Raw genomic sequence first — 16,005 nt, 5'->3', positions numbered from 1 at the left:
GAGAGGGGGGGTACAGGAGGGCAGAGAGAGGGGGGGTACAGGAGGGCAGAGAGAGGGGGGTTACAGGAGGGCAGAGAGAGGGGGGGTACAGGAGGGCAGAGAGAGGGGGGTACAGGAGGGCAGAGAGAGGGGGGTTACAGGAGGGCAGATAGAGGGGGGTTACAGGAGGGCAGAGAGAGGAGGGTGTACAGGAGGGCAGAGAGAGGGGGTGTACAGGAGGGCAGAGAGAGGGGGGGTACAGGAGGGCAGAGAGAGAGGGGGTACCAGAGGGCAGGGGGGATACAGGGGCTTTGGGGCGTCCCCTCAGGACTTGGAGTATCTCCTCCTGACGGAGTCTCTGTAGAAGCGGAAGATTTTCTGGGCTGCTATCTGAGCGGCCGCGATGCTCTGCTGGAACTGGAGAGAGAGGGAGAGACACTGTGAGCAGGGAGAGAGAGAAGAGCCTAATGAGCAGGGAGAGAGAGAAGAGTCTAATGAGCAGGGAGAGAGAGAAGAGTCTAATGAGCAGGGAGAGAGAGAAGAGTCTAATGAGCAGGGAGAGAGAGAAGAGCCTAATGAGCAGGGAGAGAGAGAAGAGTCTAATGAGCAGGGAGAGAAAGCCCCCGGCTCCCCTCCTCCCCCTCCCCCACCCGCTGTCTTTACGAAGGGCCACAGGGAGCCGGAGCTATTTGTTCAATTTTAATGATTCTCTTAACATCGGTTTATTAAACCGTCTCCCCCTCAGTCTGCCCCGGGGGCAATTAATAATCACACTGCAGAGAGAGCGCGTGAGAAGCGAGGCCGCCCCGCACGAGGGGCAACAACCAGGAACCCCCCCCGATAAACACCGAGGCAGCACGGATACCCCACTGCGGGCGACAGACAGAAGCGAGATCTGGGGCACGGACTCTGTATTCAGCGGCTGAGAGTGATTAGCACGGTCCGCGCGGCTGCCGGGGTATTTACGGACCCTCCCTGCCGGCTGAGAATCCCACTTAGTATTCAGCCCCAAACGCCAGCGCAGGAGGACAGTCTGACGCGGGGGATAAAGTGCAGGAATAGCAGGAGGTCACGGGAGTCTCCAGCTGGTACAGACAGACACGATGACGGCCTTCAGCTGATACCCTTGCCAGGCTGTCCCCGAAACGAGGTTTTACTTTACTGAGGGGGTGGTAGATAAGTGGAGCAGCTCCCAGCAGAGGTGGTAGAGGGTAATACAGTGAGGGGATTAAACATGCATGGGATAGACATCCGGCTCCTGAATCTAAGACGAGACCAACGACTGATTACGGTTTGGGGGCCGATCACAGAAGGGGTTAATTCACTCCAGTACCCTTCAGCCGAAAAACGGTTAACATAAGTCCACAACACAAAGGGTTAATGTATGTACCCATTGTACAGCGCTACGGAATTTGATGTCGCCGGCTGTCCGGCAACGAGGGGTTAAATCTCCCAGCAGCCAATCCACATTCATTCGATTGAATTTTTTCCTTAATTAATTAAAAGGCATTTGGCTGAATCCCAGCAGCTCTGAGCGGAGCCGTCCGCGAGGGCCGCAATGAGTCAGAACCCACACGGTCCTAGAGGTACACCATCTCCCTGACATTACTGCGTATGATGTATAGATAAATTAACCAGCCGGCCCCTGTATAATGTATAGATAAATCAGTGACCGGCCCCTGTATAATGTATAGATAAATCAGTGACCCAGCCCCCTGTATAATCTATAGATAAATCAGTGACCGGCCCCTGTATAATGTATAGATAAATCAGTGACCGGCCCCTGTATAATGTATAGATAAATCAGTGACCAGCCCCTGTATAATGTATAGATAAATCAGTGACCAGCCCCTGTATAATGTATAGATAAATCAGTGACCGGCCCCCTGTATAATGTATAGATAAATCAGTGACCGGCCCCTGTATAACGTATAGATAAATCAGTGACCGGCCCCCTGTATAACGTATAGATAAATCAGTGACCGGCCCCTGTATAACGTATAGATAAATCAGTGACCGGCCCCCTGTATAATGTATAGATAAATCAGTGACCGGCCCCCTGTATAACGTATAGATAAATCAGTGACCGGCCCCTGTATAACGTATAGATAAATCAGTGACCGGCCCCCTGTATAATGTATAGATAAATCAGTGACCGGCCCCTGTATAATGTATAGATAAATCAGTGACCGGCCCCTGTATAATGTATAGATAAATCAGTGACCGGCCCCTGTATAATGTATAGATAAATCAGTGACCGGCCCCTGTATAATGTATAGATAAATCAGTGTCCGGCCCCTGTATAATGTATAGGTAAATCAGTGACCGGCCCCTGTATAATGTATAGATAAATCAGTGACCGGCCCCTGTATAATGTATAGATAAATCAGTGACTGGCCCCTGTATAATGTATAGATAAATCAGTGACCGGCCCCTGTATAATGTATAGATAAATCAGTGACCGGCCCCTGTATAATGTATAGGTAAATCAGTGACCAGCCCCTGTATAATGTATAGGTAAATCAGTGACCGGCCCCTGTATAATGTATAGATAAATCAGTGACCGGCCCCTGTATAATGTATAGATAAATCAGTGACCGGCCCCTGTATAATGTATAGATAAATCAGTGACCGGCCCCTGTATAATGTATAGATAAATCAGTGACCGGCCCCTGTATAATGTATAGATAAATCAGTGTCCGGCCCCTGTATAATGTATAGATAAATCAGTGTCCGGCCCCTGTATAATGTATAGGTAAATCAGTGACCGGCCCCTGTATAATGTATAGGTAAATCAGTGACCGGCCCCTGTATAATGTATAGATAAATCAGTGACCGGCCCCTGTATAATGTATAGATAAATCAGTGACCGGCCCCTGTATAATGTATAGGTAAATCAGTGACCGGCCCCTGTATAATGTATAGGTAAATCAGTGACCGGCCCCTGTATAATGTATAGATAAATCAGTGACCGGCCCCTGTATAATGTATAGATAAATCAGTGACCGGCCCCTGTATAATGTATAGGTAAATCAGTGACCGGCCCCTGTATAATGTATAGATAAATCAGTGACCGGCCCCTGTATAATGTATAGATAAATCAGTGACCGGCCCCTGTATAATGTATAGATAAATCAGTGACTGGCCCCTGTATAATGTATAGATAAATCAGTGACCGCCCCGCTGTATAATGTATAGATACATCAGTGACCGGCCCCTGTATAATGTATAGATAAATCAGTGACCGGCCCCCTGTATAATGTACAGATAAATCAGTGACCGGCCCCCTGTATAATGTATAGATAAATCAGTGACCGGCCCCCTGTATAATGTATAGATAAATCAGTGACTGGCCCCTGTATAATGTATAGATAAATCAGTGACCGCCCCGCTGTATAATGTATAGATAAATCAGTGACCGGCCCCCTGTATAATGTATAGATAAATCAGTGACTGGCCCCTGTATAATGTATAGATAAATCAGTGACCGGCCCCCTGTATAATGTATAGATAAATCAGTGAGCCGGCCCCTGTATAATGTATAGATAAATCAGTGACCGGCCCCCTGTATAATGTATAGATAAATCAGTGATCGGCCCCCTGTATAATGTATAGATAAATCAGTGACCGGCCCCTGTATAATGTATAGATAAATCAGTGACCGGCCCCTGTATAATGTATAGATTAATCAGTGACCGGCCCCTGTATAATGTATAGATAAATCAGTGACCGGCCCCCTGTATAATGTATAGATAAATCAGTGACCGGCCCCCTGTATAACGTATAGATAAATCAGTGACCGGCCCCTGTATAATGTATAGATAAATCAGTGACCGGCCCCCTGTATAATGTATAGATAAATCAGTGACCGCCCCCTGTATAATGTATAGATAAATCAGTGACCGGCCCCCTGTATAATGTATAGATAAATCAGTGACCGGCCCCTGTATAATGTAAAGATAAATCAGTGACCGGCCCCTGTATAATGTATAGATAAATCAGTGACCGGCCCTGTATAATGTATAGATAAATCAGTGACCGGCCCCCTGTATAATGTATAGATAAATCAGCGACCGGCCCCTGTATAATGCATAGATAAATCAGTGACCGGCCCCTGTATAATGTATAGATAAATCAGCGACCGGCCCCTGTATAATGTATAGATAAATCAGTGACCGGCCCCCTGTATAATGTATAGATAAATCAGTGACCGGCCCCCTGTATAATGTATAGATAAATCAGTGACCGGCCCCCTGTATAATGTATAGATAAATCAGTGTCCGGCCCCTGTATAACGTATAGATAAATCAGTGACCGGCCCCCTGTATACTGTATAGATAAATCAGTGACCGGCCCCTGTATAATGTATAGATAAATCAGTGACCGGCCCCTGTATAATGTATAGATAAATCAGTGACCGGCCCCTGTATACTGTATAGATAAATCAGTGACCGGCCCCCTGTATGATGTATAGATAAATCAGTGACTGGCCCCCTGTATAATGTATAGATAAATCAGTGACCGCCCCCCTGTATAATGTGTAGATAAATCAGTGACCGGCCCCCTGTATAATGTATAGATAAATCAGTGACCGGCCCCCTGTATAATGTATAGATAAATCAGTGATCGGCCCCCTGTATGATGTATAGATAAATCAGTGACCGGCCCCCTGTATAATGTATAGATAAATCAGTGACCGGCCCCTGTATAATGTGTAGATAAATCAGTGACCGGCCCCCTGTATAATGTATAGATAAATCAGTGACCGGCCCCTGTATAATGTGTAGATAAATCAGTGACCGGCCCCTGTATAATGTATAGATAAATCAGTGACCGGCCCCCTGTATAATGTATAGATAAATCAGTGACCGGCCCCTGTATAATGTGTAGATAAATCAGTGACCGGCCCCCTGTATAATGTATAGATAAATCAGTGACCGGCCCCTGTATAATGTATAGATAAATCAGTGAGCGGCCCCTGTATAATGTATAGATAAATCAGTGACCGGCCCCCTGTATAATGTATAGATAAATCAGTGACCGGCCCCTGTATAATGTATAGATAAATCAGTGACTGGCCCCTGTATAATGTATAGATAAATCAGTGACCGGCCCCCTGTATAATGTATAGATAAATCAGTGACCGGCCCCTGTATAATGTATAGATAAATCAGTGACTGGCCCCTGTATAATGTATAGATAAATCAGTGACCGGTCCCTGTATAATGTATAGATAAATCAGTGACCGGCCCCCTGTATAATGTATAGATAAATCAGTGACCGGCCCCTGTATAATGTGTAGATAAATCAGTGACCGGCCCCCTGTATAATGTATAGATAAATCAGTGACCGACCCCTGTATAATGTATAGATAAATCAGTGACCCGGCCCCTGTATAATGTATAGATAAATCAGTGACCGGCCCCCTGTATAATGTATAGATAAATCAGTGACCGGCCCCTGTATAATGTGTAGATAAATCAGTGACCGGCCCCTGTATAATGTATAGATAAATCAGTGACCGGCCCCCTGTATAATGTATAGATAAATCAGTGACCGGCCCCTGTATAATGTATAGATAAATCAGTGACCGGCCCCTGTATAATGTGTAGATAAATCAGTGACCGGCCCCCTGTATAATGTATAGATAAATCAGTGACCGGCCCCTGTATAATGTATAGATAAATCAGTGACCGGCCCCTGTATAATGTATAGATAAATCAGTGACCGGCCCCTGTATAATGTATAGTTAAATCAGTGACTGGCCCCCTGTATAATGTATAGATAAATCAGTGACCGGCCCCTGTATAATGTATAGATAAATCAGTGACCGGTCCCTGTATAATGTATAGAGAAATCAGTGACCGGCCCCCTGTATAATGTATAGATAAATCAGTGACCGGCCCCCTGTATAATGTATAGATAAATCAGTGACCGGCCCCCTGTATAATGTATAGATAAATCAGTGACCGGCCCCTGTATAATGTGTAGATAAATCAGTGACCGGCCCCCTGTATAATGTATAGATAAATCAGTGACCGGCCCCCTGTATAATGTATAGATAAATCAGTGACCGGCCCCCTGTATGATGTATAGATAAATCAGTGACCGGCCCCCTGTATAATGTATAGATAAATCAGTGACCGGCCCCTGTATAATGTGTAGATAAATCAGTGACCGGCCCCTGTATAATGTGTAGATAAATCAGTGACCGGCCCCCTGTATAATGTATAGTAAAGCGGCGAGGGGTTCTCTTACCTCGGCAGCAGAATATGCCCCGGTCGAGGAGACGGTTAACACTTTCTTTTCCAAACTCTCTATAGCAAAAGTCAGAACTGCTCGGCTCTCCTGTTAATAATAAACATTATAATTCTGTTACCACTTCTTCTGAGCGGCTGCTCCACGCATCCATCACACTTTCGCCTGATCATGGACTGACCTTCTGTTGCTTGGTGTTGGGATCCAGCGTTATTTGGCCGTCGGCATCGAGCGCACAAGTGACCCCGCAGAACAGAGCGCGCATGGGGAGCCCGGCATCCATCAGCCCCATGCAGGCAGCGTTCAGGCAGCAGGCCAGGAGCTGGGGGGGGGTTAAGGGTAATTGGTGGAGAAGAGGATACCCCCAACAGGACAAATACTACAATGGGGAACAACGGCAGGCGGGGGCAAAAAAGAGGGGTCTGGGGCAAAAAATGAAATGCAACAAAGGAGGGGGCAGGGAAAATCTGGGGGCGAAGAATGAAACAGCAGCAAGTGAACAGGGGCAGAGGGGGCAGGCTGCTGGGGGCAGCGGGGTAGATACCAGACACCAGGCTGGCCGGGGCATCTGGCTGGGGCAGCTGCAGAGGGAGCGGAGGGAACGGTGCCGGATAACTGCTCCCCTGCTGCCATCTGGTGGCCGTTGGTGGGATGACAGGGCTCTGACAGCTAAGGATACGGATCCAGCGTCGTGAACGATCTGAAGCACGGCAGTGATGGAGGTTCTGGGGTGCAGACATCCCATAATAACCGACTCGCACGTCTCCCGGATCAGCTGCTCCCGACTCCTCTCCTGTACGGCTGAGGGGCAAAGAAAACGGCGTCAGCGGGCGAGGGGGCAGTTAAATAAATGAATGGAGCCCGACGTTTACAACCCTCTGAGCTCCAAGAAGAGGGGTACTGGGGAGGACTGAGAGGCACAGGGATTTAGGGACTGACAAACTGAACGGGACGCTTGGCAGACATGCTACCTCCAACCCCTTTACCAAACACAATGCCCCCCCCGCATGCACTCACCTGGTAATCCCCCCGCATGCACTCACCTGGTAACCCCCCCGCATGCACTCACCTGGTAACCCCCCCGCATCCACTCACCTGGTACCCCCCGCATGCACCCACCTGGTACCCCCCCCCGCATGCACTCACCTGGTAACCCCACCTTGGGTCTGAGGATGACCTCGATGGTGGATTTGTCGTGCAGCTCTCTGCTTACTTTAATCTCCGCCGGACCATAAACCCCCGCCAGGACCGACGTGTCCCCTGTGAGAGAAGAGAGCGCCGCGTGAATCCGAGAGCGCCGCGGAGTGAAAGCAGACGGTTTCCACATTTAAAACCGTCTCTCCTCTGGTCTCTCTTCTCTCCTTTCCCTCTAACTCTTCTCTCTCCTCTCCTTTCCCTCTATCTCTTCTCTCTCCTCTGGTCTCTCTCTTCTCTCCTTTCCCTCTATCTCTTCTCTCTCCTCTGGTCTCTCTCTCCTCTCCTTTCCCTCTATCTCTTCTCTCTCCTCTGGTCTCTCTTCTCTCCCTTCCCTCTATCTCTTCTCTCTCCTCTGGTCTCTCTCTTCTCTCCTTTCCCTCTATCTCTTCTCTCTCCTCTGGTCTCTCTCTTCTCTCCTTTCCCTCTAACTCTTCTCTCTCCTCTCCTTTCCCTCTATCTCTTCTCTCTCCTCTGGTCTCTCTCTTCTCTCCTTTCCCTCTATCTCTTCTCTCTCCTCTGGTCTCTCTCTCCTCTCCTTTCCCTCTATCTCTTCTCTCTCCTCTCCTTTCCCTCTATCTCTTCTCTCTCCTCTCCTTTCCCTCTATCTCTTCTCTCTCCTCTGGTCTCTCTTCTCTCCTTTCCCTCTATCTCTTCTCTCTCCTCTGGTCTCTCTTCTCTCCTTTCCCTCTATCTCTTCTCTCTCCTCTGGTCTCTCTTCTCTCCTTTCCCTCTATCTCTTCTCTCTCCTCTGGTCTCTCTTCTCTCCTTTCCCTCTATCTCTTCTCTCTCCTCTGGTCTCTCTTCTCTCCTTTCCCTCTATCTCTTCTCTCTCCTCTGGTCTCTCTTCTCTCCTTTCCCTCTATCTCTTCTCTCTCCTCTGGTCTCTCTCTTCTCTCCTTTCCCTCTATCTCTTCTCTCTCCTCTGGTCTCTCTCTTCTCTCCTTTCCCTCTATCTCTTCTCTCTCCTCTGGTCTCTCTTCTCTCCTTTCCCTCTATCTCTTCTCTCTCCTCTGGTCTCTCTTCTCTCCTTTCCCTCTATCTCTTCTCTCTCCTCTGGTCTCTCTCTTCTCTCCTTTCCCTCTATCTCTTCTCTCTCCTCTGGTCTCTCTTCTCTCCTTTCCCTCTATCTCTTCTCTCTCCTCTGGTCTCTCTCTTCTCTCCTTTCCCTCTATGAGAAACTCCATAACTTTCTTTCACTCACGCGCTTAACACCCCCCCCCCCCGGCAGTGCTTTATTGCCCTCTGACGGGTTGGATAGGTGGGATAGGTTTGCGTTTGGTATCGCGGGTCTATAAATTAAGGTCATGGGGGGCAAATTAACTCATTAAGATCTGTCGGGGGCCAATCGGGAATGATTCAGAACGAAGCAGACCGGTGAGCATGCGCGTCACATTCAGAGCTATAGGGATCTGTGATAAGGGAACTTTCCATCCAGGAGTCGCCTATTTATCACGGGCCCTGCAGGACGGGGCAGATCAGGGCGACCACGCGGGCTTTATAACCCAGGACACATCATTTCTACACCGTGCCGAGCAGCAGGTAAAGTGCTGCCCCCTGCAGGGGTATAACCGAGTAACCGGTTCCCTTCCAGATACTGTACGCTTTACCTGCCCCGGGAAATGCTTTACCTGCCCCGGGAAACGCTTTACCTGCCCCGGGAAACAGGTGTTCTGCAAAACACAGCCGATGCCGCCACCCAAGGGCAGACCCATGTGCGATATTCACCTGGTTATCTTTTTGCCCCAGGGTGGGTATTTAGTATATACCCTGCAGGAAGGTGGCAGCCACATATGTTGCAAAAACCCAATTATAATTTCACACAACAGGGGTATTTACCCGGCTGGAATGTGTGATACAGAACCAGTTATTATTGTGAGCCAGGGGCAGTTATTTACCCTGCTGGGGAAGTTATTTACCCTGCCGGGGTAGCAGACCCACCTGTGATATGCACCCTGGTGTTATTTTACCCTGCAGGAACATGGGAGAACTTTGTGTAATATTTGCCTGGTTATTCTGCCCCAAGGTGGCTATTTACCCCGGGGAAGCTGGCAGACCCATGTGTGATATATATACCCGGTTACTGTTTTGCCCCATGGTGGGTATTTACCCTGAAGGAAGCTGGCAGACCCATGTGTGATATATATACCCAGTTACTGTTTTGCCCCATGTGTGATATATATACCTGGTTACTGTTTTGCCCCATGGCGGGTATTTACCCTGCAGGAAGGTGGCAGACCCATGTGTGATATATATACCCAGTTACTGTTTTGCCCCATGGCGGGTATTTACCCTGCAGGAAGGTGGCAGACCCATGTGTGATATATATACCCAGTTACTGTTTTGCCCCATGGCGGGTATTTACCCTGCAGGAAGGTGGCAGACCCATGTGTGATATATATACCCAGTTACTGTTTTGCCCCATGGTGGGTATTTACCCCGGGGAAGCTGGCAGACCCATGTGTGATATATATACCCGGTTACTGTTTTGCCCCATGGTGGGTATTTACCCTGAAGGAAGCTGGCAGACCCATGTGTGATATATATATACCCAGTTACTGTTTTGCCCCATGGCGGGTATTTACCCTGCAGGAAGGTGGCAGACCCATCAGGCCGGCTCAGTAAGCTCTGCTCACAGCCGATCTCTCTCAGCGCGGGCTCTGCCGACTCCATCCTCCTCTCCCCAGCGTGCGGGGAACTTCCGCTTCCGGGGACCACGGACAGAACTGCCCTTTTCACTGCCTGGGCAAAAATATTGGACGGGGGCCAGGGGCCAGGGGCCCGGACACTGTGAGGGGAAGGAGGGAGGCTGCTTATGACGGAATATACCGGGCCTGAGGGGACAATGCCTCGGCAGACGGGGGCCTTAATGACAGACAGACAGGCGGGTCCGGGGCAGTCTGGAGAAAGATGGCGGCATTGAGAGCGCTGCTGCGGGTCCGGGGAGCGGGGCCCTGGAGAGCTGGGGGCCAGGTGAGTGTCAGGGGCTCCTGGGGCATTGGGGGGAACCAGGTGAGTAACAGAGGCCACTGGGGTCTGGTGACCTGGAGGCCAACTCAGTGTCAGGGGCACCTGAGGTATTTAGGGAGGGGGTCAGGACAGTGACAGGCCCCTGGGATATGGGGAGTTAGGGGTCAGGACAGTGACAGGGGCCCCTGGGATATGGGGAATTGGGGGTCAGGACAGTGACAGGGGCCCCTGGGATATGGGGAGTTGTATATGGGGGGGGTTGTATATGGCTGCGGTATACGGGGGGGTTGTATATGGCTGCGGTATACGGGGGGGTTGTATATGGCTGCGGTATACGGGGGGGTTGTATATGGCTGCGGTATACGGGGGGGTTGTATATGGCTGCGGTATACGGGGGGGTTGTATATGGCTGCGGTATACGGGGGGGTTGTATATGGCTGCGGTATACGGGGGGGTTGTATATGGCTGCGGTATACGGGGGGGTTGTATATGGCTGCGGTATACGGGGGGGGTTGTATATGGCTGCGGTATACGGGGGGGTTGTATATGGCGGTAGGGGGGTATATGGCTGCGGTATATGTACGGGGGGGGTTGTATATGGCTGCGGTATACGGGGGGGGTTGTATATGGCTGCGGTATACGGGGGGGTTGTATATGGCTGCGGTATACGGGGGGGTTGTATATGGCTGCGGTATACGGGGGGGTTGTATATGGCTGCGGTATACGGGGGGGGTTGTATATGGCTGCGGTATACGGGGGGGGTTGTATATGGCTGCGGTATACGGGGGGGTTGTATATGGCTGCGGTATACGGGGGGGTTGTATATGGCTGCGGTATACGGGGGGGTTGTATATGGCTGCGGTATACGGGGGGGTTGTATATGGCTGCGGTATACGGGGGGGTTGTATATGGCTGCGGTATACGGGGGGGTTGTATATGGCTGCGGTATACGGGGGGGGTTGTATATGGCTGCGGTATACGGGGGGGTTGTATATGGCTGCGGTATACGGGGGGGGTTGTATATGGCTGCGGTATACGGGGGGGGTTGTATATGGCTGCGGTATACGGGGGGAGTGTATATGGCTGCGGTATATGGGGGGGAGTGTATATGGCTGCGGTATACGGGGGGGGAGTGTATATGGCTGCGGTATACGGGGGGAGTGTATATGGCTGCGGTATACGGGGGGGAGTGTATATGGCTGCGGTATACGGGGGGGAGTGTATATGGCTGCGGTATACGGGGGGGGTTGTATATGGCTGCGGTATACGGGGGGAGTGTATATGGCTGCGGTATATGGGGGGTTTGTATATGGCTGCGGTGTACGGGGGGTTGTATATGGCTGCGGTATACGGGGGGGGAGTGTATATGGCTGCGGTATACGGGGGGGGAGTGTATATGGCTGCGGTATACGGGGGGGAGTGTATATGGCTGCGGTATACAGGGGGGAGTGTATATGGCTGCGGTATATGGGGGGTTTGTATATGGCTGCGGTGTACGGGGGGTTGTATATGGCTGCGGTATACGGGGGGGGGAGTGTATATGGCTGCGGTATACGGGGGGAGTGTATATGGCTGCGGTATATGGGGGGTTTGTATATGGCTGCGGTATACGGGGGGGGGAGTATATATGGCTGCTGTATGTTCGTGTGTTGTCTGTATGTGATGTTTGTTCTGCTACCGTTTATTGTACAGAAGAAAAGATCACGAGTTCCTCGAGATGCCAGAAACGGCCCCAACCGACTACGAGGGCTGAAGGGTTAATTTATCATAAAAACACATAATAAGGGAAACGGTGTTTATCTGAATGTCTTTAGTTGAAGATAACTTATTATTGGAAAACATGCAGCGTCCTCAGCGGTCTCTCCTTCAGATGAAAATAGAAGCCCAGAACCTTCTAGCAGATCGGCCCCCGACGGCCCCCGTCTAGTCTGTAAAGCATGAAACCTTAATCCGTCGTTGGTCTCGTCTTAAATTCAGGAGCCGTATGTCTATCCCATGCATGTTTAATACCCCCACTGTATTACCCTCTACCACCTCTGCTGGGAGGCTGCTCCACTTATCCACCACCCTCTCAGTAAAGTCGTAAAAGCAGTACGTTCCTCAAGGAACAAGGACGTCTAAGTGACTGTAAGCCTGCCGTGTCGCAGTAACCGGCTGTCACGTGTTGGCGAGAGGTGACATTGCTGCTTTGTATGATTTTCCCGGTCCGACGTGTAGGAAGGTCTCGGAGAGGCTCGTCTACAGGGCTGGCTTGTGATTGGCCGACATGTGAGGCGGGGCAGTAACACAGAGCATGCCATGTGCGTGTAACATATGGTGTCATGTTACATGGACTGACTGCAGCCCTCTGGAAGACAATAACAAGGAATGTTAGAATCATCCATCCGGGGCCCCTGGGCCTGACGGGACCCCCGGCCTCTGTGTGCCCCCCAGTGTGCGTATCATATGATGCCGTTTATTTAACTCCTGCATTTATGCACTTAAGATGACGGATAGATTTTGTATATACAACAGAAGCAAGACGGTTATGTGACGGAAGGGAGTTTAACCTTACCGAGAGGGTGGTAGATAAGTGGAACAGCCTCCCAGCAGAGGTGGTAGAGGGTAATACTGTGTATATGTGTATATACGGCTTCCGAATCAAAGACGAGACCAACGACTGATTAAGGTTTGTGTCTAGCCGGGGGCCGGATCTGCCAGCGTTTTATAGATTTTCATTGTCATGTAAAGGAGAGACCTCTGAGGTCCTGAAAGCTAATGTGGCGATATATCCGTGTCTGGCGTCCCGAGAAACTCGTGATCTTTTCTTCTGTGTAATAAACGGCAGCAGAACAAACATCACATACAGAGAACACGCGAACATACAGACCCAGGGCAAGAATGGAAAATTGTGCCCCCTCACCTATATATATATATATATTTTTTTTTACAGTTTATTTTATTTACACTACCCATAAACACACATATACACATACACTGCCCTCACACACACATACACTGCCCTTACACACGACTGCCCATAAACACACATTTACACATACACTGCCCTTACACACACACACACACACACACACACATACACATACACTGCCCTTACACACGACTGCCCATAAACACACATATACACATACACTGCCCTTACACACACACACACACACACACACACACACTGCCCTTACACACGACTGCCCATAAACACACATTTACACATACACTGCCCTTACACACACCCATATGCACATACAGGCACACACCAGCTTGATGCAGAGCGGGGGGGGGGGTGACATCATATCCCGGCACTCTGAATCATTTGCCGGTTAATAGGGAGAACAGAAGCCGAGGTCTGAAGTGACGGACCCCGCGCTCCATAATGTTGGGGGGATTGTGGTCTCCCCAACAAGCCCTGCAGCTGCTGATCGGCCTCTCTCACCTCGCCCTTCCTACGGCCCTGTACATACCCCCGTATACAGCATCTATATACCCCCCCGTGTGCAGCATCTATATACCCCCCCGTGTGCAGCATCTATATACCCCCCCCGTGTGCAGCATCTATATACCCCCCCCGTGTGCAGCATCTATATACCCCCCCCGTGTGCAGCATCTATATACCCCCCCCCGTGTGCAGCATCTGTATACCCCCCGTGTGCAGCATCTATATACCCCCCCCGTGTGCAGCATCTATATACCCCCCGTGTGCAGCATCTATATACCCCCCCCGTGTGCAGCATCTATATACCCCCCCCGTGTGCAGCATCTATATACCCCCCCCCGTGTGCAGCATCTATATACCCCCCCGTGTGCAGCATCTATATACCCCCCCGTGTGCAGCATCTATATACCCCCCCGTGTGCAGCATCTATATACCCCCCCCCGTGTGCAGCATCTATATACCCCCCCGTGTGCAGCATCTATATACCCCCCCGTGTGCAGCATCTATATACCCCCCGTGTGCAGCATCTATATACCCCCCCCCGTGTGCAGCATCTATATACCCCCCCGTGTGCAGCATCTATATACCCCCCCGTGTGCAGCATCTATATACCCCCCCGTGTGCAGCATCTATATACCCCCCGTGTGCAGCATTTATATACCCCCCCTGTGTGCAGCATCTGTATACCCCCCCGTGTGCGACATCTGTATACCCCCCCGTGTGCAGCATCTATATACCCCCCCGTGTGCAGCATCTATATACCCCCCCGTGTGCGACATCTGTATACCCCCCCCGTGTACAGCATCTATATACCCCCCCCGTGTGCGACATCTGTATACCCCCCCCGTGTGCAGCATCTATATACCCCCCCGTGTGCAGCATCTATATACCCCCCCCCGTGTACAGCATCTATATACCCCCCCCCCGTGTAAAGCCGCCCTCTTTTTGAATACGGCACAGGACGTGGGGCCCCGTTTATTAAACGCAGCACTGAGCGGATATGGTTTTCACCCCTAGGCCCGGTATACATATATAGAATTTATATATATATAATGTTGATGGTGTTACCTGGCGTGTGTGTAGCAGACGTACCACCGGTGCAGTTTCCGGGGTAACATGGCAGCGCGTGACCCCTGACCGCCTGTTTGCCCCCCGGCAGCTCGCCCGCCCGCAGAGTCAGTTCAGCTCCCTGGAGGAGAAGCCGCAGTTCCCGGGAGCGTCGGCCGAGTTTGTGGAGTCTCTGGAGTTCATCCAGCCCAACGTCATCTCCGGGATCCCCATCTACAGGGTGATGGACAGACAGGGGCAGATCATGAACCCCAGCGAAGACCCCAAGGTAAGACCCCAAACACTGGACGGTGGGGAGCGCAGAGGATGGAATAAACCGTCCGGCCCCCGAGAGCCCGCAGCCGTATTACTAAACTGTGTGCTCTGCGCGTAGATCCGCCCATACTGCATCCAGGCCCCGCCCACTCTTTCCCTTGTATGGTGATTGGGTCTTGAGGCCCCACCCTCTTCGACAAGGCATAGTGGATGATCGCCAGATTGTAGGGGGCCACGAGCTTAACACCTGAGGGGGGTGCATAAAAAGTGATTCTGGTGTAGGTTTGAAAAGTGGCCTTATCACCATAGCAACCAAAGGAATGGTGCAGTCCGCAGGGACATTAACTTGGTTGCTATGGTGATAAGACTAGACACTTTAGTATCCCTTTTGACACAAAAACTCGAATGAATCGATTCTTGAGCCGTTTAATCAGTTTAACCGGACGCCTGGGGGGGGGCCACATGTAAGTGTAAAGGGGCCGCTCAGCTCTGGTGTGCACGAGTGGTTAATAGAGCTGGAGTGTCCCTCGAATCTTTGGCCCCGGAAGCTGAACAAGGAATCGTTTCTCCCCCCAGATCCCGAAAGAGAAGGTCCTGAAATTCTACCACACGATGACCCTGCTGAACACCATGGACCGGATCCTGTACGAGTCCCAGAGACAGGTGAGGGGCCTCCACGCTGGTGCCCGGCGGTGGGAGGGGCTGACTCTGTCCCATATATCCCTTCTGTCTGTGTCACCCAGCAGTGGGAGGGGCTAACTATTGCATATCTACCTTGTCTGTGTCACCCTCCGGTAGGAAGGGCTAACTGTGTCCCATATCTCCCTTCTGTCTGTGTTGCCCTGTGGTGG

General features: G+C 50.8%; 2 protein-coding genes across 2 annotated transcripts in view; one reads left to right on the top strand and one right to left on the bottom strand.

Annotated features, from left to right (window-relative positions):
* Window positions 1-280: 280 nt before the first annotated feature.
* Window positions 281-10,164, bottom strand: EXOSC5 (exosome component 5). The gene is made up of 6 exons (XM_053474179.1): window positions 10,017-10,164; window positions 7,384-7,497; window positions 6,917-7,038; window positions 6,419-6,559; window positions 6,238-6,327; window positions 281-396 (listed from the first exon to the last, which is right to left on the bottom strand). The coding sequence occupies exons 1-6, from the start codon at window positions 10,102-10,104 to the stop codon at window positions 304-306; spliced, it is 648 nt and encodes a 215-aa protein (XP_053330154.1). The 5' UTR covers window positions 10,105-10,164; the 3' UTR covers window positions 281-303.
* Window positions 10,165-10,277: 113 nt separating this feature from the next.
* Window positions 10,278-16,005, top strand: part of BCKDHA (branched chain keto acid dehydrogenase E1 subunit alpha) — an 11,419-nt gene continuing 5,691 nt past the window's right edge. Inside the window, exons 1-3 of the mRNA XM_053474176.1 lie at window positions 10,278-10,404; window positions 14,991-15,167; window positions 15,731-15,817. Coding sequence (XP_053330151.1) covers window positions 10,342-10,404; window positions 14,991-15,167; window positions 15,731-15,817 — 327 coding nt within the window. The 5' untranslated portion in view covers window positions 10,278-10,341. The remainder of the gene's footprint in view (window positions 10,405-14,990; window positions 15,168-15,730; window positions 15,818-16,005) is intronic.

Source organism: Spea bombifrons, chromosome 8 (genome assembly GCF_027358695.1).
Source record: "Spea bombifrons isolate aSpeBom1 chromosome 8, aSpeBom1.2.pri, whole genome shotgun sequence".
NCBI classification, from domain to species: domain Eukaryota; kingdom Metazoa; phylum Chordata; class Amphibia; order Anura; family Pelobatidae; genus Spea; species Spea bombifrons.
This window is presented reverse-complemented; position numbering and strand designations above follow the sequence as displayed.